The 22805-nt window shown below is 40.6% G+C and overlaps 1 protein-coding gene across 16 annotated transcripts in view; it reads right to left on the bottom strand.

The window, feature by feature from the left end:
• LOC140733570 (dystrobrevin beta) overlaps window positions 1-22805 on the bottom strand; it is a 494877-nt gene that overhangs the window by 20350 nt on the left and 451722 nt on the right. Inside the window, exon 20 of one of the 16 annotated variants that reach the window (XM_073057092.1) lies at window positions 20830-21875. The exons of the other annotated variants lie outside the window; for them this stretch is intronic. Within the exon in view, the coding sequence (XP_072913193.1) occupies window positions 21847-21875 (29 nt within the window). The 3' untranslated portion in view covers window positions 20830-21846. Of the gene's footprint in view, window positions 1-20829; window positions 21876-22805 lie in introns of those variants that run through there. 16 annotated transcript variants of the gene reach the window in all.

Consider the following 22805-nt stretch of genomic DNA (forward strand, 5'->3'; position numbering starts at 1 on the left):
CCAAAGACAGATCTATAGAGGCCGTGGACCAAAGACAGATCTATAGAGGCCGTGGACCAAAGACAGATCTATAGAGGCTGTGGACCAAAGACAGATCTATAGAGGCCGTGGACCAAAGACAGATCTATAGAGGCTGTGGACCAAAGACAGATCTATAGAGGCTGTGGACCAAAGACAGATCTATAGAGGCCGTGGACCAAAGACAGATCTATAGAGGCCGTTGACCAAAGACAGATCTACAGAGGCTGTGGACCAAAGACAGATCTATAGAGGCTGTGGACCAAATACAGATCTATAGAGGCTGTGGACCAAAGACAGATCTATAGAGGCCGTGGACCAAAGACAGATCTATAGAGGCTGTGGACCAAAGACAGATCTACAGAGGCCGTGGACCAAAGACAGATCTATAGAGGCCGTGGACCAAAGACAGATCTATAGAGGCTGTGGACCAAAGACAGATCTACAGAGGCTGTGGACCAAAGACATATCTATAGAGGCTGTGGACCAAAGACAGATCTATAGAGGCCTTGGACCAAAGACAGATCTATAGAGGCCGTGGACCAAAGACAGATCTATAGAGGCCGTGGACCAAAGACAGATCTATAGAGGCTGTGGACCAAAGACAGATCTACAGAGGCTGTGGACCAAAGACAGATCTATAGAGGCTGTGGACCAAAGACAGATCTATAGAGGCCTTGGACCAAAGACAGATCTATAGAGGCCGTGGACCAAAGACAGATCTATAGAGGCTGTGGACCAAAGACAGATCTATAGAGGCCGTGGACCAAAGACAGATCTATAGAGGCTGTGGACCAAAGACAGATCTATAGAGGCTGTGGACCAAAGACAGATCTATAGAGGCTGTGGACCAAAGACAGATCTATAGAGGCCGTGGACCAAAGACAGATCTATAGAGGCCGTGGACCAAAGACAGATCTATAGAGGCCGTGGACCAAAGACAGATCTATAGAGGCCGTGGACCAAAGACAGATCTATAGAGGCTGTGGACCAAAGACAGATCTATAGAGGCCGTGGACCAAAGACAGATCTATAGAGGCTGTGGACCAAAGACAGATCTATAGAGGCTGTGGACCAAAGACAGATCTATAGAGGCCGTGGACCAAAGACAGATCTATAGAGGCCGTTGACCAAAGACAGATCTACAGAGGCTGTGGACCAAAGACAGATCTATAGAGGCTGTGGACCAAATACAGATCTATAGAGGCTGTGGACCAAAGACAGATCTATAGAGGCCGTGGACCAAAGACAGATCTATAGAGGCTGTGGACCAAAGACAGATCTACAGAGGCCGTGGACCAAAGACAGATCTATAGAGGCCGTGGACCAAAGACAGATCTATAGAGGCTGTGGACCAAAGACAGATCTACAGAGGCTGTGGACCAAAGACATATCTATAGAGGCTGTGGACCAAAGACAGATCTATAGAGGCCTTGGACCAAAGACAGATCTATAGAGGCCGTGGACCAAAGACAGATCTATAGAGGCCGTGGACCAAAGACAGATCTATAGAGGCTGTGGACCAAAGACAGATCTACAGAGGCTGTGGACCAAAGACAGATCTATAGAGGCTGTGGACCAAAGACAGATCTATAGAGGCCTTGGACCAAAGACAGATCTATAGAGGCCGTGGACCAAAGACAGATCTATAGAGGCTGTGGACCAAAGACAGATCTATAGAGGCCGTGGACCAAAGACAGATCTATAGAGGCTGTGGACCAAAGACAGATCTATAGAGGCTGTGGACCAAAGACAGATCTATAGAGGCCGTGGACCAAAGACAGATCTATAGAGGCCGTGGACCAAAGACAGATCTATAGAGGCCGTGGACCAAAGACAGATCCTATAGAAGTTGTGCAGCTCTTGAAATTCACTCTCGATACACTGTATGTTGAGAACACCAACGCTTCAGTTGGTGTCCATAGCAAGCAGCTATGTTTAGTCAGAATCTTAGGGAGCACAGCACAATTCTGAACTTGACTGTCCAGAGAGCATTGAATTCCACGAACCTTTACGTGGTGCACACCATGATATTAGCCTTGTATTCCCTGGGCCCTTGGTCAATTTGGCACGACGACTACTCCCAGTTGCATTTAGATTCTATGGCTGTTTAGTCAAATTCACCTGGTACTGGTGTTCCTTTATGCCCAGTGACTGGAGAAATTCTCAGGGTTGCCACGGTTGGCAGCTTCTTTCTAATCTTCATAGTAGCCTGTCCTCCTTCACTTCCCCTAAGATCCAAATGGTGGGTTGCTGTGGGTGGGATTAAGGTCACCGTTCTGGAGCCTGTAACATCTGCTTAAGGTACAGAAATGGTTGTGTCTTCTCTACCTAGAATATCAGTTACTATGCCAACTATACACTCAATGGCTACACCTGTATCCCTGCTTGTTAAAGCAAATATCTAATCAGCCAATCATGTGGCAGCAACTCAACGCATGAAAGTATGCGGACATGGTCAAGAGGTTCAGTTATTGTTCAGACCAAACATCAGAATGGGGAAGAAATGTGGTCTGAATGACTTTAACAGTAGCTTGATTCTGGTGCCAGATGGAGATGTTTCAGTATCTCAGAAACTGCTGATCTCCTGGGATTTTCACGCACAACAGCCTTGAGAGTTTACAGAGAATGGTACGAGAAACAAACAAACAAAAAATCCAATGAGCAGCAGACCTGTGGGCGAAAGTGCCTTGATAACGAGGGAAGTCAGAAGAGAATGGTCAGACAGGTTCAAGCTGGCAGGAAAGTTGTTTCCACTGATAGGTGAGACTAGAACGAGGGGACAGAGCCTCAAGGTTCGGGGGAGCAGGCTTAGGACAGAAATGAGGAGAAACAGCTTTTCCCAGAGAGTGGTGAATCTGTGGAATTCTCTGCCCAATGAAACAGTGGAGGGTACCTCAGTAAATATATTTAAGACAACGTTGGATAGACTTTTGCATAGTAGGGGAATTAAGGATTATGGGGAAAATGCAGGTAGGAGGAGATGAGCCCATGGCCAGATCAGCCATGACCTTATTGAATGGGGGAGCAGGCTCGAAGGGCCAGATGGCCGACTCCTGCTCCTATTCCTTATGTTCTAAACTGACAGCAACTCATTAATCATGCATTACCAGAGTGGTGTGCTGAAGAGCATCTCTGAGTGCACAACACTTGAAGTAGATGGGCTACAGCAACAAAAGACCACAAACCTACAGAAATACACTGAGTGTCCACTTTATTAAGCACAGAATGTACTGAATAAAATGGCCAGTGAATGTAAAAAGGCATGACCCCACAGCCTAGTTTGAGATCATGGACTCAAATATCCAGGTTTCACTGCCAGCAGTGATCAAGTTGCATCAACACCAATCAGACACTGCTCATTTCCCACAGGTGGAGTCACTGCCTTCAGGATATTGTGCACGTGAGCACCCTACAGCCAAAGAAGAATAATTTAAAAAAAAAAACACCTGCTGATGCTGGAAACAAAAACAAAACATGCAGGAAGCACTCTGCAAGTTAGGCTTCATCTGTTGGAAAAGAAATGAAGCTATTGTTTCAAGATGAAACATTAACTCTGCTTCTCTTTTCACAGAGGCTGCCTGGCCTGCTGAGTGTTTCCATCATTTTCTGCTTTTGCAACCTACAGTCAGTCTGTTGATTATAACTGACTCACACAATGGTCTCAGTGGATTTCCTCAACATGGTGCTTCATTTTAAACTAAGGAAGATCTCCGGTATGGATGGAATTATTGCTTAGCCAAGTATTTTAACCTTGTTCTGTAGATTGAACAATGTAGATATAGAAACATCACAGCCAGAGGCAGCAGTCAGCCTTCCAGCCTCTCATTCCTGCTGCAACATTCAGTAACATCTTAGCCCGATTCTTTCCAACATGAAGTTCCAGCACTAATCCAATACCCTTTGATTTTCTTAATGTCTAAAATTTCTATCCTTACTGAAATTACTGATTTCTATCCTTAAAATAAAACCATAAAACACAGGAGCAGAATTAGGCCACTTGGCCCATCGAGTCTGCTCTGCTGTTCCATCATGGCTGATTTATTATCCCTCTCAACCCCATTCTCCTGCCTTCTCCCTGGAAACCTCTGATGCCCTGACTAACCACAAATCTATCAACCTCTGCTTTAAACCACCTCAATGACTTGGCCTCCACGGCCTTCCATGGCAATGAATACCACAGGTTCACCATCCTTCCTTCTCATCTCTAAATGACAGTCATTCTGTTCTGAGGCAACGGCCTCTAGTCCTAAATCACCCACTATAGGAAACAATCCCTCCATATCTATTCTGCCTAAGCCTTTCAATATTTGACAGCTTTCAATGAGATGCTCCCGCAATTTTTCTAAACTCCAAAGAGTACAGGCCCAGAGCCATCAAAAATTCCTCCGATATTAACCGTTTCATTCCTGAAATCATTCTTGTAAACCTCTGGACTCTCTCCAATGCCAGCGCATCTTTTCTTAGACAAAGGGTGTTACACTGCTCACAATACTCCCAAGTGCAGTCTGACCTATGCCCTATAAAGCCCAGTATCACATCCCTGCTTATATATTCTAGTCCTCTTGAAATGAATGCTAACATTGCACTTGTCTTCCTTACCACCAACTCAGTGTACAAGTTAACCTTTGGAGAATCCTGCATGAGGTCTCCCAAGTCCCTTTGCACCTTCGATTTTTGAATTTACTCCTCGTTTAGAAAATAGTCTATGCCTTTATTCCTTCTACCAAAGTGCACGACCATACACTTCCCTACATTGCATTCCATCTGCCACTTCTTTGTCCATTCTCCCAATCTGCCCAAGTCCTTCTACAGACTAAGGCCTCACAACCTCCTGATTCACCATGCTCTTCCCATCTCTGATCTGAATGATCAATTCCTTATATTCTGATTGATTCTACACTTCAGCCAGAAGAAACATCAACACTGCATCAATCATATCAAACGCTGAATATTTGAATGAGATCACCTCTGATTCTTCTAAATTCAAGAGCATAGTTTGTTTAATCTCACTTAATTCAACAAATTCCCCATTTCAGGGACTTATCTGTGGAACCTCTGCTGTACTTCCACTATTGCAAGTACATCTTTCTTTTGGGAGGAAGATGTATCAGTGGGTAGGTTACTTAGTGATTGTAAATTGTCCTGTGATTAGGTGAAGATTAAGTTGGAGATTGCTGGTTGGTGTGGCTCAAAGGGCCGGCGAGGCCTGTTTAATGATGTATGTCAATAAATAAATATGCCTAAGACTTTTGCACAGTACTGCATTTTCAATTATTTTAAAATTCTTGAACACTTCTATCTTATCAACTGTATTCAAATGTTTCTCAGCATCAGCCTATCAAGGTTGACAGTAAGTGAGGCCATAATCTCTGATGCAAATGACTGAATTTCTCTTCATGACCAACCTCAACTTGAGGAAGGATCAAATCAGATGATCTGCTAGGACTTTTAATATTCAATAGGGACTCAATTGGTCCCTACACTTTACATGTTGGATGGGGTGGGGAACATGAGGGAGGGGGGCTAAGCGTTGGGATGGTCAGGAGCACGTCATTTATTTCCTGGCCAAGATTGCATTATTTGCATAAACTACTTGCGTTTGTTTTTAGATCCCTCAGCTTTTAAAAAGCATTTCAAGCTTAGCTGCAGTCTTTGGGGAGACTTCATCTATAAAAGGGGGAGGTAAAAATTAAAGATTAACCTGGAAGGACAATTAAAATTTCTTTTTGCCTGATCAACTGAGTTCCTCCAGATTCTAGCACCTACAGTTTCTCTACCTCCAATTAAAATCATTTGCTTGCCAAACTCAAAAAAACTAGTCAGTCGTATCTTAAAATGAATTTCATGAACTGTGTGGAGCTAAACTGAAATCTTTTCTGTGTAAAACTAATTCAGAAAGAGTGCTGATTCTACATCAGTTGTATCAAATAATCCACAGCTTCATTTCACAGTGAGACAGGTATCCGACCGTTGAGTGAAAATTAAATCATGAAGCCAAAACCATGACATATCTCATATAAAATCTCTCAATTTTTTGACAGCCACCTTAAGGCTGAGAACAAAATGCATAGATTGCTGATAGCTTTTTATAGACATTGCACAACTTCAACTGCTTTCCTAGAATTCTTTAACCAAATCTCAATTTTTACAAATGCAGACCGATATTTTTCTTGAACATTGGCTCGATTATAAAAGCTATACTGCATTTATGGAAAATTACTTGGAGTCTAAGTTGTCAAACCGAAGTCTGTTTCTGATTAAAGCTGTTAAATTTCCTGAGGTAACTTTCCTGAGCAACACTTGGAAGTAAGGAAAAGTAGAAATCTGGGATGAAACAGAAGCGAGTGAACAGTTAAAAGGTAAAAACCCTGAGACTGCATTTCATAAAGGCATGACCTAACACTGTCTTGCATAATTGAGGCAGAGAGTGGGTAGATTAGGATCAGCAACTGTTTCATAGAGCAAAACACAGCAGTCACAAAGGAGTTAAAAAAAAGCAAACTGCAGGAGGAACTGGGGGGGGGGGCGGAGGCAGAATTTGTGGAGGTAAGTTAGTTAGATGATATTTTGGATTGAGAACTTTAATTAGGACTCTGATTAAACGTTTGTAGATGTTTTGGGGAGTTAGCCCATCAGCAAGTGAAAGACAGTTGTCTGTTAGCTGAGAGTTGCTGCCAGGACTAAATCAGATTAAATTCATTGCTGGGGCCTATCTCCCCATTCCAGGTGTTAAAGGGAATGTAGCAGCCCCACCCTCCAAGCTACAGTGCTGAGTTCCATCCTGATCACCCCTGGTCCTTGTTGACAAAGATTGGGCCAACAGCTGAGGAAGGGCAGCAGGTGGTTCTCAACAGCGTCAAAACAACAGCAAGGTATCAAATGCTTTTCAAAGGTACAAACATGTTTACGTACTGTAGTTTCCAAAGCATAAAAAACTAAATTGTTATATATATATATATATATATATATATATATATAGATCAGCACAAACATTAATTCTGTTCTCTCCACAGATATTGCCCGACCTGCTGAGTGCCTCTGAGTAATGTATGTTTTTACGGACTCCAAGCGTTTTTTTTGTACCAGAAATGATAACGCTCACTGATGTTTTCCAAATTACTGCTATTAACAAGATATTTATTTTTATACATTTTTATCTGGATTGCTTGTAAATTTCACCCATTTTCCTTGTGCAAACTGCATGTCATGTCTTTTCTCTTAACACCACACTGTGTGCTACCAAATACATTTAAAGGCATTTGCAACTGATTTATGGATTTTCATCAACAGCTACTGTCTCATTCTTTTACTGGGAAACAGGTCAGCACAGTTAGAGCTCTCCGTATGACTGTTACACAGGCCACAACAATGAGGAAAAGTGTGAGGGCTTGGGGGAGGGAGAAAGGACGATGGAGAGGGAAGCGAAGTTTGCACAAGGGATGAGGTAAAGGGAAGAGGAGAAATGGACAAGTCAGGAAGTCACCACAATTAAGGGAGTCACAACAATCACAGCATATTCACAGACAGTGTGACTTCGCAATACTGCTCATCTATAAAAGGGAAACACTTCTAAATTAATGAAAGGAGTCCTAGAAAATAAATGAATGATGTTTCAGTGAGGCTTCAATGTAAGTAGAGCTTCTAGCTTCAAGTACTTCTGCTTTATTGAAAGAGCTGAAGTTTGATTGCAAGCTTTTGATCTAATGTAATTCCTATCTACAAATCACATGCACAACACATAATACACTGACCTCCACAATGGGTGAACTGCAACAGGAAATACCTAGTACAATCCCCTGTGATTGGGACTTAAATAGGAAATGGATTCAAGCATACACAAAATTACTTATCTATTTTTAAAAAAGTGGCAATTTTTAAAAAAAATCCAAGTTGAGGCTACAGTAGTCTAACAATCTCACAGTCATATTATTTGTACATATGCTGTGTGATTTACAACTTATAAAAACAGTAGCATGGAGGGCCTCATTGGCCAACAATGACAGTGCTTGTGATGTGGAACCTACCTTCTAATGTAATTCAATGCTTTGACTTTCACCAGATTGGACAAATATAGTGTTACGGATTCACTGGCCTGAAAGTCAATTGTACAATGCAAAACATTTGCATTGGAAAATTATTGGTTTAATGTTTTATTTCCTTGGTTGAGTCCTGCACTACTAATTTATATTTTTGTGTTGAGTTTCTGAAAACATATTACATAGAGACCTGTGTAATCTAGTAGGGAGAGCACATGATGAGAGTTTCAAATGGTGACATGATACTGTCCTTTAATCATGGAAAGCCAGCTTTGTACATACTGTACATGTATTCAATATGTACAGAGCTCTCATCATTGGCCTAACAATACTGGATACAGGCAAATATGGATAGATGAGCCTATCATGACTAGAATGGATATGATTTCAAAGAAACATTTCTAGATTTCACTTTGCACAAGCTATAAAATGGAAGAAGTTTTTCTTCATTAACTTTCAAAATGGAGCCTGGAACATGGTTGTCTACTGCATGCAGATATGAGTTTTGAGCTCATTAAGCTATACTGTACATGGTCAAATTATTGGAAGAACAGTAAGATATGGATTAGATGTGAAAATCTCTACATCTGTATACTGTATATATACAATCCCCCAACATTATTTCATTAATTAAGGACAATGAGAAGAAGTAGCTTTATATGTAATATTCCATCCAGGTAGCCTCCAGCCCGATGGAATGAATGTCGATTTCTCCTTCTGGTATTTTCCCACATCCCCTTCCCTCATTCTGTTGCCCACTCTAGCCTCATAGCTCTTCTCCTCACCTGCCTATCGCCTTCCGCTGGTGCCCCTACTTCTTCCCTTTCTCCCACTCTTAGCAGTATTCTTCTCCAGCCCTTTACCCTTCCCACCCAACTGGCTTCATCTTTCACCTACTGGCTAGTGCACCTTCCGCTCCTCCCACCTTTTTATTCCGGCATCTTCCCCCTTCCATTCCAGTCCTGAAGGAGGATCTCGGTCCAAACTGTTGACTGTTTATGCAGTTCCATAGATGCTGCCTGACCTGCTGAGTTCCTTCAGCATTCAAAGCGTGTTGGTAGCTTAATAGATTTCTCTGACCAGGGAAACATTTAATGGCATCTAAATGGCACTCATAACATCATGAATGGTTACAGGAGAATGACTGATGCTGAAGTCCTGTTGATTAACAGTGCAATAAACATACTCTGAAACAGGAATGGCAATATGTTAAGATTCAACAAATGATCTGAAACCAAAGTGTCAAGTTATCCATTATCCCTACAGTACAATCTGCAGTGGGTTTCTCACTACAGTACAATCTGCAGTGGGTTTCTCACTACAGTACAATCTGCAGTGGGTTTCTCCCTACAGTACAATCTGTAGTGTGTTTCTCCCTACAGTATAATCTGCAGTGGGTTTCTCCCTACAGTACAATCTGCAGTGGGTTTCTCACTACAGTATAATCTGCAGTGGGTTTCTCACTACAGTACAATCTGCAGTGGGTTTCTCACTACAGTACAATCTGCAGTGGGTTTCTCACTACAGTACAATCTGCAGTGGGTTTCTCCCTACAGTATAATCTGCAGTGGGTTTCTCACTACAGTACAATCTGCAGTGTGTTTCTCCCTACAGTATAATCTGCAGTGGGTTTCTCACTACAGTACAATCTGCAGTGTGTTTCTCCCTACAGTATAATCTGTAGTGGGTTTCTCCCTACAGTATAATCTGTAGTGTGTTTACTTTAACTCCCTGCAATTCTCTCTTTATTTTGTATTATTAACTGCAATAAAATTAAACTGAATTTTGAGACCGGTGGTGTTCCACAAGGACAAGAGCTGAAACTTGTTTGTGATACAGATATAAATAATTTATGTGATTAATTAGTTTGTAGATGATACAAAAATTAGCAGAGTTGTTGATAATGAAGTTTGTCAAAGAACTCAAAAGGATATGTATCAGTTGCAAATGTGGGCAGACAAATGGCAGATGGAGTTTAACCTGGGCAGGTGTGAGATGCCGCACTGCAAGAGGCCAATGTAAGAGCAATATAGAGAGTAAATGGTAGGGCAAATTGCTAAGAAATCTTGGGATTCAAATCTGTAGCTCTCTGAAAGTGGCAATACAAATAGAGAGGGTGGTAAACAAGGGGTACAACATACTTAGCTTCATCAGTTAAAGTTCAAAGTAAATTTATTTTAACAAAGTACATATATGTCACCATATACAACCCTGTGATTTGTTTTCTTGCAGGCAGACTCAATAAATCCAATAACCACAACAGAATCAATGAAGGACTACACCAACAGGGCAGACAAGCAGTGTGCAAAGGACAACAAACTGTGCAAATACAAAAAGAAAGAAAACAAATATTATTATTAGCAGAGCAGACTAGATGTCAACAAGGAAGCATCCAATGCCTAGCTAAGAGTTGGAGGCCTCTTCCCAGAAACAGAGGTTCCTTGTGGCAATACAGGACCCGGTGGTCAACACGAAAATTATCAAAATCCATACCAAAAGACCAACAAATTCAAGATGATAAATGCAGAAAATGGCAAGAAAAACCAGAAACAATCCAACACGTTACAGGATGCTGCAACAGTTTAACTCAATCTGATTACTTATACCCACAATCAAGTAGCAAACAGCGTTCACCGAAGACCATTTGCCCCATTGAGTCTGCTCTGCCATTTCATCATGGCAGATCTGCTTTTCCTATCAGCCCCAATCTCCTGCCTTCCCCCACATATCCCTTCATGCCCTGACCAATCAAGAATCTTTCAACTTCTGGCTTAAATGTAAATCAAGACTTGGCCTCCACAGCTGCCTGTGACAATGAATTCCACAGATTCATCGCTCCCTGGCTAAAGAAATTCCTCCTCATCTCCTTTCAAAAAGGACACCCTTCTATTCTGAGGCTGTGTTCTCTGGTCTTAGAATCTCCCACGATAGGAAACATCCTCTCCACATCCGCTTTATCAAGGCCTTTCACCATTCGATACATTTCAATGAGGTTACCCTCATTCTTCTGAATTCTAGTGAATACAAGCCCAGAGCCATCAAATGCTCTTCATATGACAAGCCTTTCAATAGAACCATAGAACATTACAGCACAAAAACAGGCCTTTTGGCCCTTCTTGGCTGTGCCAAACCATTTTTCTGCCAAGTCCCACTGACCTGCACCTGGACCATGTCCCTCCAAACACCTCTCATCCATGTACCTGTCCAAGTTTTTCTTAAATGTTAAAAGTGAGCCCGCAAATGTCAAAAGTGAATCCTGGAATCATTTTTGTGAATCTCCTCTGAACCTTCACCAGTTTCAGCACATCCTTTCCAAGGAGCCCAAACTGCTCACCATACTCCAAGTGAGGCCTCACCTGCGTTTTATAAAGTCTCAACATTATATTCTTGTGTTTATATTCTAGTTCTCTAGAAACAAATGATAACATTGCATTTGCCTTCCTCACCACAGACTCAACCTGCAAACTAAACTTTACGGACCTTTGCACAGGGACTCCCAAGTCCCTTTGTGCTTCAGATTTTTGTATTTTCTCTCCATTTAGATAGATAGATAGATAGATAGATAGATAGATAGATAAATAGATAGATAGATACTTTATTCATCCCCATGGGGAAATTCAACATTTTTTCCAATGTCCCATACACTTGTTGTAGCAAAACTAATTACATACAATACTTAACTCAGTAAAAATATGATATGCATCTAAATCACTCTCTCAAAAAGCATTAATAATAGCTTTTAAAAAGTTCTTAAGTAGTTTACTACTTAGGAAATAGTCAACCTGTTCATTTCTTCTACCAAGGTACATGACAATACACATCCTGACAGTGTATTCCATCTGTAAGTTCTTTACCCATTCTCCTAATTTGTCTTTGTCCTTCTGTAGCCTCTCTCCTTCCTCAAAACTACCTGACCCTCCGCCTATCTTCCTATTGGCTGCAAGGCTTGCAACACAGCTATCAATTACATCAGTCAAATCATTGACATATAACGTAAGAAGAATTGGTCCCGTGGAACGCTACTAGTCACTGACAGAACAACTAGAAACAGCTCCCTTTGTTCCCACTCTTTTTCTCCTGCCTATCAACCACTACTTTATCCATGGTAGAATTCTGCCTGTAATACCATGGGCTCCTCGCTTGTTAAGCAGCCTCATGTGTGACACCTTGTTAAAGGCCACCTAAAAATCCAAGCACACAACATCAACCGATTTTCCATTGTTTATCCTGCTTGTTGTTTCTTCAAAGAATTCCAACAGATTTGTCAGGCAAGATTTTCCCTTGAGGAAACCGTATTGACAAAGGTGCCTCCAAATACCCTGGTAGCTCATCTTTCTAACCACTGAGGTCAGACTAATTGGCTTGTAGTTTCCTTTCTGCCTCTCTCCCTTCTTGAAGAATGGAGGAACATTTGCAATTTTCCAGTCTCCAAAACGATTCCAGAATATAGTGATACTTGAAAGATCATTACTAATGCTTCCACAGTCTCTTTGGCCACCTCTTTCAGAACCCAGGACTGTACACCATCTGGGCCAGATGACTTTTCTACCTTCAGACCTTTCAGTTTCCAAAGAACCTTCTTCCTAGTAATGGCAACTTCACGAACTTCATGACCCCCGACACCTGGAACTTCCACCACATTGCTAGTATCTCCCACAGTGAAGACTGATGCAAAATACTTTAGTTCATCTGCCATTTCCTTGTACCCCACTACTACCTCTCCAGCATCGTTTTCCAGTAGTCTAAATTCCACTCTCACCTCTCCTTTACAGAAGTGGGTTCAGTTGAATTTGGCAACACGGTTAGCACACACATCATGGGCTGAACAGCGTGCTCCAAGATCCACCATCAATCCTCTTGAACACCTCTTTAAAGAAACTGAAACGTGTCACTCCCGGGTAATGACTACACAGGTTGATAGGTGGTAAAGAAAGAGACAACTATGAGACAACTAACTATTTATTGAGGCGCCCGAGTCCAAGAGTTGAGAAGTTATGTTGCAGCTTTATAAAACTCTAGGTATTTTGCATCAGGACTATAATATTCATTTCTGGTCACCCGATTATAGGAAGGCTGTTGAGGCTTTGAAGAGGGTGCAGAAGAGGCCTACTAGGATGCTGCCCGGAATAGAGGCCATGTTCTATATGGTGAGGTTGACCAAAGTTGAGTAGATTTTTGTGTAACAGTGGATGCTGAGAGGAAATCTGACAAATAATACGATTATCAGAGGCCTAGATAGAGTAGTCAGCCAAGTAATTTTTTCCAAAGTTAAAATGTCTAATAACAGAAGGCATGTATTTAAAGTGAGAGGAAGTAAGTATGCCTGTTCTATCCAATATGTTAACCTATCATTTGGTAGTATAAAGATTCAATATGTATTTTTTTCCTGGCTTTGTTTTGGACATTTTAACTTTAGAAAAGTGATTGTCTTGGATGTTTCTCTTGTGATCACCAGACCCTCTTGGATGTTGCTTTTCTCTCTTTCTTTTTCTTTCTCCAGTGTTGGATGTTTGGATTTCCAGCATCTGCAGATTTTTTCTTGTTTGTGATTTGCATACAAAATGTTGGTTTGTTTTTTTAAAAGTGATCTTACACTGATCTATTTTTGTTTTAGAAAGTTCACATTGAAATAGACTTTGCCCTGCATCTTATTAATCAGTTTATCTTCTTTCCTCCATGCCACAGGTCTTAACTGAATATTTCTCATCTGTACTCGCCATGGAGAAGATCATTGGAGCCAGGGAATTCAGGGAAGCGGACAGTGATAGCTTGAAACAAACCCACAACACTAATCAGAAAGTGTTGGGACATTTTGAAGCGCATGAAGGTGGATAAGTTCTCAGGGTATGGTTTAGTGTATCCAAGGACAATGTAGGAAACAAAGGAAGAAATCACAAAGGTCCTGGCAGAGGTATTTGTATCTTCGCTTGACGTATGTAAAGACAGAAAGATAGAGAATGTGGCCCTTTATTTAAAAAGGGCTGCAAGGAAACCACAGGGCAGCACAACGCTTTACAATACCAGCATCCTGGGTTCAATTCTTGCCACTGCTGTATGGAACTTACATGTTCTCCCAGTGACTGCGTGGGTTTCATCCGGGTGTTCTGTTTCTTCCCACAGTCCAAAGATGTACCAGATGGTATGCTAATTGGTTACGGGTAAATTGTCCCAGTGTTAAGTGAGGATTAAATTAGGGGTGTGGCTTGGAGGGCCAGAAGGGGCTATTCTGCACTGCCTCAATAAAGCAAATTTTAAAAGTATCTTAATACATAGAAGTAACACATTCTAATTTAGACAGGCATGGGTCAGAGGTGTGTGTGCTTGGTGTTACAACATCCAATCACAAGAAAAGCAGCCTGAGGAAAACACTTGCAAAAAGATAGTTCCAAAGCAGAAACCTGGTAGGAATGTAAATTAAGTCATACCTTGTAAAAGAAAATGACAGAATACACTAATTGTATGATCCATATATTCATGGAGATAATTCGCTGATGGTGTTGACTTTTCTTCCAGCATGCTTTAAGATTATTATTTTTGCCTCACACATTACTTCTGCTTTAAGAAAGTGAATAGCCTGGTGCATACAGTACTTCTTACTGGTACAGGAAGCACCTGGGGCTTGGTTGGTGCTGGGCTCTTGGAGGGGGATTTCTAGAGTGCCTATGGGACAGCTTTTTAGAGCAGATCGAGGGTGAGCCCACTAGGGGATCAGCTATTCTGGATTGGGTGTTGTGCAATGAACCAGAACTGATTAGAGAGATTAAGGTAAAAGAACCTTTTGGGGAAAGTGATCTTAATATGATCAAATTCACCGTGAAATGTGAGAAGGAGAAGCTAAAGTCAGATGTATCAGTATTACAGTGGAGTAAAGGAAATTACAGAGACATGAGAGAGGGGTTGGCCAGAATTGATTGGAAAAGAACATTGGTTGGGATGATAGCAGAGGAACAATGGCTGGAATTTCTGGAAGCAATTCAGAAGGCATAGGGTATATACATACCAAAGATAAAAAGTATTCTAAAGGCAAAATGACACAACTGTGGCTAACAAAAGAAGTCAAAACCAATATAAAAGCCTAAGAGAGGGCATATAATAGAGCAAAAATCAGTGGGAAGCTTTTAAAAACCAACAGAAGGCCACAAAAAAAGTAATTAAGAAGGTAAAGATGGAATACGAAAATAGCTAGCCAGTAATATTAAAGAGGATAAATAAACGTTTCTTCATATAGTTCGAGTGTAAAAGACAGGCGAGAGTGGATATCAGACCACTGGAAAACGATGCTAGAGAAGTAGCAATGGCCGACAAGGAAATGACAGACAAACCGAACAAGTATTTTACATCAGTCTTCACTGTGGAAGTCACCAGCAGTATGGTGGAAATTCCAGGTGACAGGGGTCATGAAGTGTGTGAAGTTACTATTACTAGAGCAAAGGTTCTTGGGAAACTGAAAGGTCTGAAGGTAGATAAATTACCTGCACCAGATGGTGTACACTCCAGAGTTCTGAAAGAGGTGGCTGAAGAGATTGTGGAGGGATTAGTAATGATCTTTCAAGAATCACCAGATTCTGGAATGGTTCTGGAAGACTGGAAAATTGCAAATGTCACTAAAGAAGGGAGAGAGGCAGAAGAAAGGAAACTATAGGCCAGGTAGTCTGACCTCAGTGGTTGGGAAGATGTTGGAGTTGAAATGGCAAGGAGTGGAAATAAAGGGAGCCTTTTCTGATTGGCTGCCAGTGACTAGTGGTGTTCCACAGGGGTCTCTTTAGGACCGATTCTTTTCACGTTGTATGTCATTGATTTGGATGATGGAATTGATGGCTTTGTTGCAAAGTTCACAGACGGTATCAAGATTGGTGGAAGGGCAGGCAGTTTTGAGGAAGTAGAGAGGCTATAGAAGGACAGACAGATTAGGAGAATGGGCAAAGAAAGGGTAGATAGAATACTTTGTTGGGAAGAATTTGGTCATGCACTTTGGTAGAAGAAATGAAAGGATTGACTATTTTCTAAATGGAGAGAAAATACAACAAAACTGAGGTGCAAAGGGATTTGAGAGTCCTTGAGCAGGATTCCCTAAAGATTAACTTGTAGGTAGAATCTGTGGTGAGAAAGGCAAATACAATGTTAGCATACATTTTAAGAGGACAAGAATATAAAAGTAAGAATGTAATGATGAGACTTTATAAAGCACTGGTGAGGTTTCACTTGGAGTATTGTGAGCATTTATGTGTCCCATATCTTAGAAAGGATGTGCTGAAACCAGAAAGGGTTCAAAGGAAGTTCACGAAAATGATTCCAGCATTGAATGGCTTGTCATATGAAGAGTGTTTGATGGCTCTGGGCCTGTATTTACTAGAATTCAGAAAAATGAGGGATGACCTCATTGAAACCTATCAAATGGTGAAAGGCCTTGATAGAATGGATGTGGAAAGGATGTTCCCCATGATGGGAGAGGCCAGAGAACGCAGCTTCAGAATGGAGGGACGTCCTTTTAGAATGGAGATGAGGAGGAATTCCTTTAGCCAGAGAGTGGTGAATCTGCAGAATTCTTTGCCACAGGCAGCTGTGGAGGTATATTTAAGGCAGATTCTTGATTGCTCAGGGCATGAAGGGATATGGGGAGAAGGCAGGAGATTGGGGCTGATAGGAAAATGATGAAATGGTAGAGAAGACTCAATAGGCCAAAATGGCCTAATTCTGCTTCTATATCTTATGATCTTATGGTCTTACGGACCTCAATTCAATGATGCTTTATGCAGACACTGAAAGAAAGTCCTCCACAAAAGAAATACTAATCTTACAACGCTAAACATCACAGTGTTACACGATATAAACAAATTCATCAATAAACTCTGCCTGCTTGCTTTCTTCATTAACATCTTTCAAGTTAAATAGCAGAACAGGATTTAATCAGCCAAGTTAGGTACCAAGATGTTTTCTAGTTTTTCTTTTCAATCAAGGAAACCTGAAATAAGGAAAAGGAGTCCAAGCTGCACCCCTTTGAGCCACTGGTGTTCCATTTTGGGTCAGGTTCCAGTAAGTCTCGCTTGGAACAGATAAATTAAAGTATCATGTTAAATTGGCAAAAAAAATCTACTGAGACTCATAACTATTCTTTAAAGTCAGAAACAATTTTGCTGAAGGCTAAAATCTGTGTATGTGAGCTGCTAATGTGGTAATGTTATACTATATATGCAAAGACGGTTAGAATATTGTAATCTATCCAACGTCACAAAATGATTAATAACTTTATTTTTCGTTTCTCCTCTTTTCAAATTATCCAAGTTTCAATGCATTGGAAAGGATCCTACAACAACAAAAACTTTGGGAGGTCATGAGTGAGAATCTGGCATATCATTTTTCTAAAAGTGAGGTGAGAAAATGTAGGCCCAGGCTGGGGCAAGGTTTATCTCCAAAAATCAAAACAAGCACTAACAAAGAATGTGGTCAACTCTGATGTCTTGCAATGTATGTCAAGAATCTGTATGAACAATCCTGATCAAGAAAGGATAACGTTTAGTGGATCAGAAGCTAATGTCTTGGGAAGACCAAACAAGCCAAGTTCTGAACAGCAATAATGAAACTTGCTGAAGACCATAGGTGTGAGATTGATGGCGTATTAGCCTCTGTCAGCATACTCTTCAAGAACGGTAGTTAAGTCCCCCTTGAAAGATTGAAACAAGAATTGAGTTTTATGTAGATTTTTATAAATATTTATTTTATAAATATTTATGATTTGTTAAGTGCAAAAACATTTTAAAGACAGTCTTATCAATGCAATAGAAGTTTTTTTATGGAGGTTAAAGGGACTAATCGAACAGAATCTAAAGGGACTGAAGGATAGAATTTGGTCTTGGATGAGAAAAATAAAATTGATTGAGTAATGTCACTTTAAGACTACCTTGACTGGTCTTGCTAGATAGTGTGGCATTGAGTAAAGCTTGCTCATCTCTCTGCCAATGGCAGCTGTCTATGTTTCTGGGACCAAAGTGCTCCCTTCCCAAGGCTGCCTGCACAGAATGGGTTTGAGTGCCAGAATTTAAACATTTTCCTTGAAACAGATTATCAATGCCTTTGCTATTCTGATCTTTTTCAATTTAATTTCAAGTCTAAAATTTAAAATTAAATTCGGGGCAGCATGGTAGCGTAGCAGTTAAAGTACGGGTCACAGCGCCACTGGTCGATCACCTATTGGGGTCCAATTTGGAGTTTGTTTGTTCTCCCTGTGACTGTTTGCACTTCCTCTGCATGCTCTGGTTTCTTCCCACATTCCAAACGATATATGGTTAGGATTACAGCCAATGAGCTGCTGGCATTGGAAGTGTGGCACCCAGCACAATCCCCAGACAGTAACGGTCATCAAGGCAACCAAATCATTTCACTGTGTGTTTTAATGTACATGTGACAAATAAAGCTAAACTTTAAAAATCAAAATCTTCACAGCCACATTGACATAAAAGTAACTTGTTGCACAATGGCTGGTTTTGGAGATCAAGTTTTCCTGAATAAGCCTTCTACCTGGTATCAGGACGAACGGGACACAGGAATTGCTTCCCTTGTTTCTGGCCAATCTGCTTTTTGTACAATGCTATTTGCACTTTCCCCAGCAATGCACAATGTAAACTGCAGGAGACGACTGAAAGCAGGAACTGTTGGGGTCTTGCTTTGTTAGTAGTCATTTCAGAATGAAGTTTTGACTTTAGGTTGTTGGGAGCTCTGCATTGTTGAACAGAACACGTTTCTGACTGCTCTTTGAACAGTCATAGCAGTGACTGAGGAAAAAGTGGTTCATCAATGTAACTGGACGAGGAATAGAGATCATAAGTGCTCAGAGCACACTATCTACAAAATGCAGACCATGTAACCAAACAGAATACGATGAGGTGATAAGAGGAGAATGTGAAGAGCAAATAGACCTGAAGAGAGCACAGAATCATTTAATAAACTGAAAAAAAATCAAACACACTTTATTCCGAGAAACCGAACAGCAGTGAGGACAGCTTTGGAGGTACATGTGACTGGACATACGTCAGAGTATTTGAGATGTGAACAGCAATTAGAATCATTACAGTAAGATTATTTAAATGTGACGTTTTAAGCTTGTAGTTCTTTGTGCCACGGATATCCACCCAAGTAGTTTTGGCTTGATATTGTACTGATACCCTGGTTCATTTGGAAGCTTCCGACATTATGAAACCATACCGAAGCCTGATTGTAAGATTTCTTCGGATAACCAAGGACAGTGGGGCAACGCTGGAGATGGGGGAGGGGTACTGCAGTGCTGAAGGAAGACTGCATTGATGCTCCTTCCTACGTGACAGAACTGACTACAACATTGTAGAGCTGCTTCACTGGCTGTGAACAGCTTTGTGAGAGGCACTATACACATGCAAATCTTCCTTTCGGCCTTGTCACAGAGGCTGTGATTTTGTTTATAAAGGAAGCCCCTGCCTTCTGATTGATGAAGATTTAAATTTGTCTGCAGCATTGGTGGTGGGGGGGGGGGGGAAGAAAGAGCAAGGGAGTCCCTCCTCAAACAACACGACGTAAAATATATCTCAGCGGATCCGAAGCAGCAAGAAAACATACTGCTCACAGGAGTTTTAAATGTCACTTCGGGTGTTCTGTCAAGCATTTATAAATAACCAGCCAATAGGAGTGGAGAATATGTATCCAGAAAAGCTTTGCAGTTGCCTAGCAACCTGAAGTCACCCAATGAGCACAGAATATATTTTTGGATTTTGAAATGGATAAAAATGGAATAATCTGCTATCAACAATCAGAAAAGCACTGTGTCAACGAGTAATAGAAACCATACAGCTCAAACTGAATGCAAGCAATGAGCTTCAGTGTCTCCATCCCAGATGCAAACATAAATATTGTCTCAACTGGAGAATGACTGCCCCAACAGGAAAACTACCCACTGACCAATTAACCTCAAAGTTAATGATTATTAGAACCTCTACACTGGAAGCATTAAAATATGAGCAATAAAATTGTATTGGGATCCCCCCAGTGAATTTTTGCCAAGATCTGTCTACGAAAACCAAAGGGTTGACATACATCTTTACTAGAAACTGTTTAAATCTATGCATGTTAATCTAAAGTACAATACAATACACTCACAGTTGAAAGTTCAAACTGGCAGGGACAATTTTCAAAAAAGGAAACTGGTTAATGATAAAGACTGCTGCATTAAATTGTTGTTCTTACAATAGGCATATAAAACAATATATTTAAAATGTACTGTATGTCTCAATATAATACTGTTTTACAGTAATGCAATCTGATATGTCGCCAAAGACACTCGCAAATTTCTACAGATGTACCATAGAGAGAATTCCAACTGGTTGCATCACCATCTGGTATGAGGGGCAGGGCATTGCACAGGATCGAAACAAGCTGCAGGAAGTTGTGAACACAGTCAGCTCCATCATAGGAATTAGCCTCCCCAGCATCAAGAATACCTTCAAAAGGCGGTGCCTCAAAAAGGCTGCATCGATCATTAAGGATCCCCATCACCCAGGACGTGCCCTCTTCTCAGTGCTACCAAAAGGAAGGAGACACAGGAGCCTGAAGACACACACTTAATATTTCAGGAATAGCTTCTTCCCCTCTACCATCAGATTTCTGAATGGACAATGCATCCATGAACACCACCTCGCTAGATTTTGCTTCCTCTTTTTGCACTATTTTATTTACACAAACACTTCTTACTGTTATTTATAGTTTTTTATTATGTATTGTAATGTACCGCTGCTGCAAAACAGCAAATTTCACAGGTCTGTTACAACTCTATAGGCTGTAATTCGGAAAACAAAATTCTACGCAAATAAACAAACAAATATCCCCAGAACTCTAGTTAAGAGTATCCAGAGGCTGGTAACATTTCATAGTCAAACTCACATTTTATTTTGTCATGTATGAGCTGCATGTATGCACAGGTGCAATGAAAAACTTACAATACTTTGCTGAAACAATAATGGAACTTTCTTATATTGAGAACTCATTGAGATAGATTAATACCAGTTATAACTATACAGCAAATATGTGAAACATGGTAGAACTCTCTCCTTTAGATGATGTCATTTGCTTGGATTCTTCATGAAGTTAGTGATTTTACCATTCAGTTACACTGCTGTTTTTGTACCAATCTGATGTAAAAACTTTACTGATTCAATAATATAACTGTGTCATAATTGTTAGTGTAACAATGTAGTTTTAACCTATAAAAATGACAGAAAATCATTTATTTGTAATTTAATACTGCTATTGATTTAACCTGTCATCTTGCTAAATTTATGGATATGTCAACTCCACAATGGGAAGTTTCTGGAAGCATATAGAAACTGCAAGTCTGCAACATTTCAGCACTGGTAAACATCTATCAAATCTTCCAGTGTGTCAGTTTACAAAACAATCAATTATTGTAATGACAGCTTGTGGCAATAATGCCACAACATTTTATTTACTCTGAGGCTGCAATTCAATGTCTGCTTTGCATGAACAATCATGAAAAATAAATTAAGATGTAAGGAAAAAATTCTCAATCATTTGGCTACTTGCACTCGGGCTCTTCCTGTTCTTTTCAAAAACAAACATGAGCTAAGAAGAGGAAATCATTTATTTGGTTTGATTAGCATCATGTTTTCCACATAGCTGTTTCCCATTGTCTTTCCTTTCTGAGCTGAGTTATCATTGTCTGATGCCAGTCTCCATAAACACCACCAACTGCTTGGAGTCTAGAGATTGGATGTTTGATAGTTGGTTTGGAAGACCAGCATATTGGCTATTAACTGATCTTGGGAACAACATCATTGCCTTAAATTACAGAAAGACAGGGTTCACCTGAGAGAATTACCACAAAATTCAAACATTTCTTATCAAAACATCTTTGTAACACTTATTGACTGAAATAAGACATTATATAATGCACTTTTTATTTCCTAGACTTCCCTCTGAGCAAACTGGCCAACCAGCTAGCTTGGCATTTCAGAATGTCTATTTATTTAAGGTTGATTCAATTCATACATCTGTGCCTTTTCCCTCTTTCATCTTCCTCTTGCACCTGATCACCTCAATCCAATCTACCTATCATTGTTGTTATCCCGAAACTTTTGTCCTGTTTTCTTTCTTACGGTGTTCAAGATGCATTTATCATTTCATAGACTTTATTCTGACCCAACAACAAGCCAGCCAACTACTTTTTATGAAGTCAATGTCTAGCTTTGCTATGCGATCAAAGGCACCATCTCTATCCCCCATTCAATCCTTGATTCATTCTCTTTCCAATTATTACCCTGTTCTTAACCATACAACCTGATCTAAGAACTTTGAATACATCCTCATCTACAAGTTTGCTCTTTTCCTTTTTTGTACATACTATTGCAGAAGTACATTTAGTAAACAGCCTTACAGATCAATAATGGTGAATGTAGGTACCTACCTACTATGGCAGACTTATGAAAACTGAAAGCACGGTATTGGGGGTATGGTATTGATGTAGATAGAGAATTGGCTGGCAGACAGGAAGCAAAGAGTGGGAGTAAACGGGACCTTTTCAGAATGGCAGGCAGTGACTAGTGGGGTACTGCAAGGCTCAGTGCTGGGACCCCAGTTGTTTACAATATATATTAATGATTTAGACGAGGGAATTAAATGCAGCATCTCCAAGTTTGCAGATGACACGAAGCTGAGTGGCGGTGTTAGCTGTGAGGAGGATGCTAAGAGGATGCAGGGTGACTTGGATAG

Source organism: Hemitrygon akajei, chromosome 9 (assembly GCF_048418815.1).
Source record: "Hemitrygon akajei chromosome 9, sHemAka1.3, whole genome shotgun sequence".
Classification (NCBI taxonomy): domain Eukaryota; kingdom Metazoa; phylum Chordata; class Chondrichthyes; order Myliobatiformes; family Dasyatidae; genus Hemitrygon; species Hemitrygon akajei.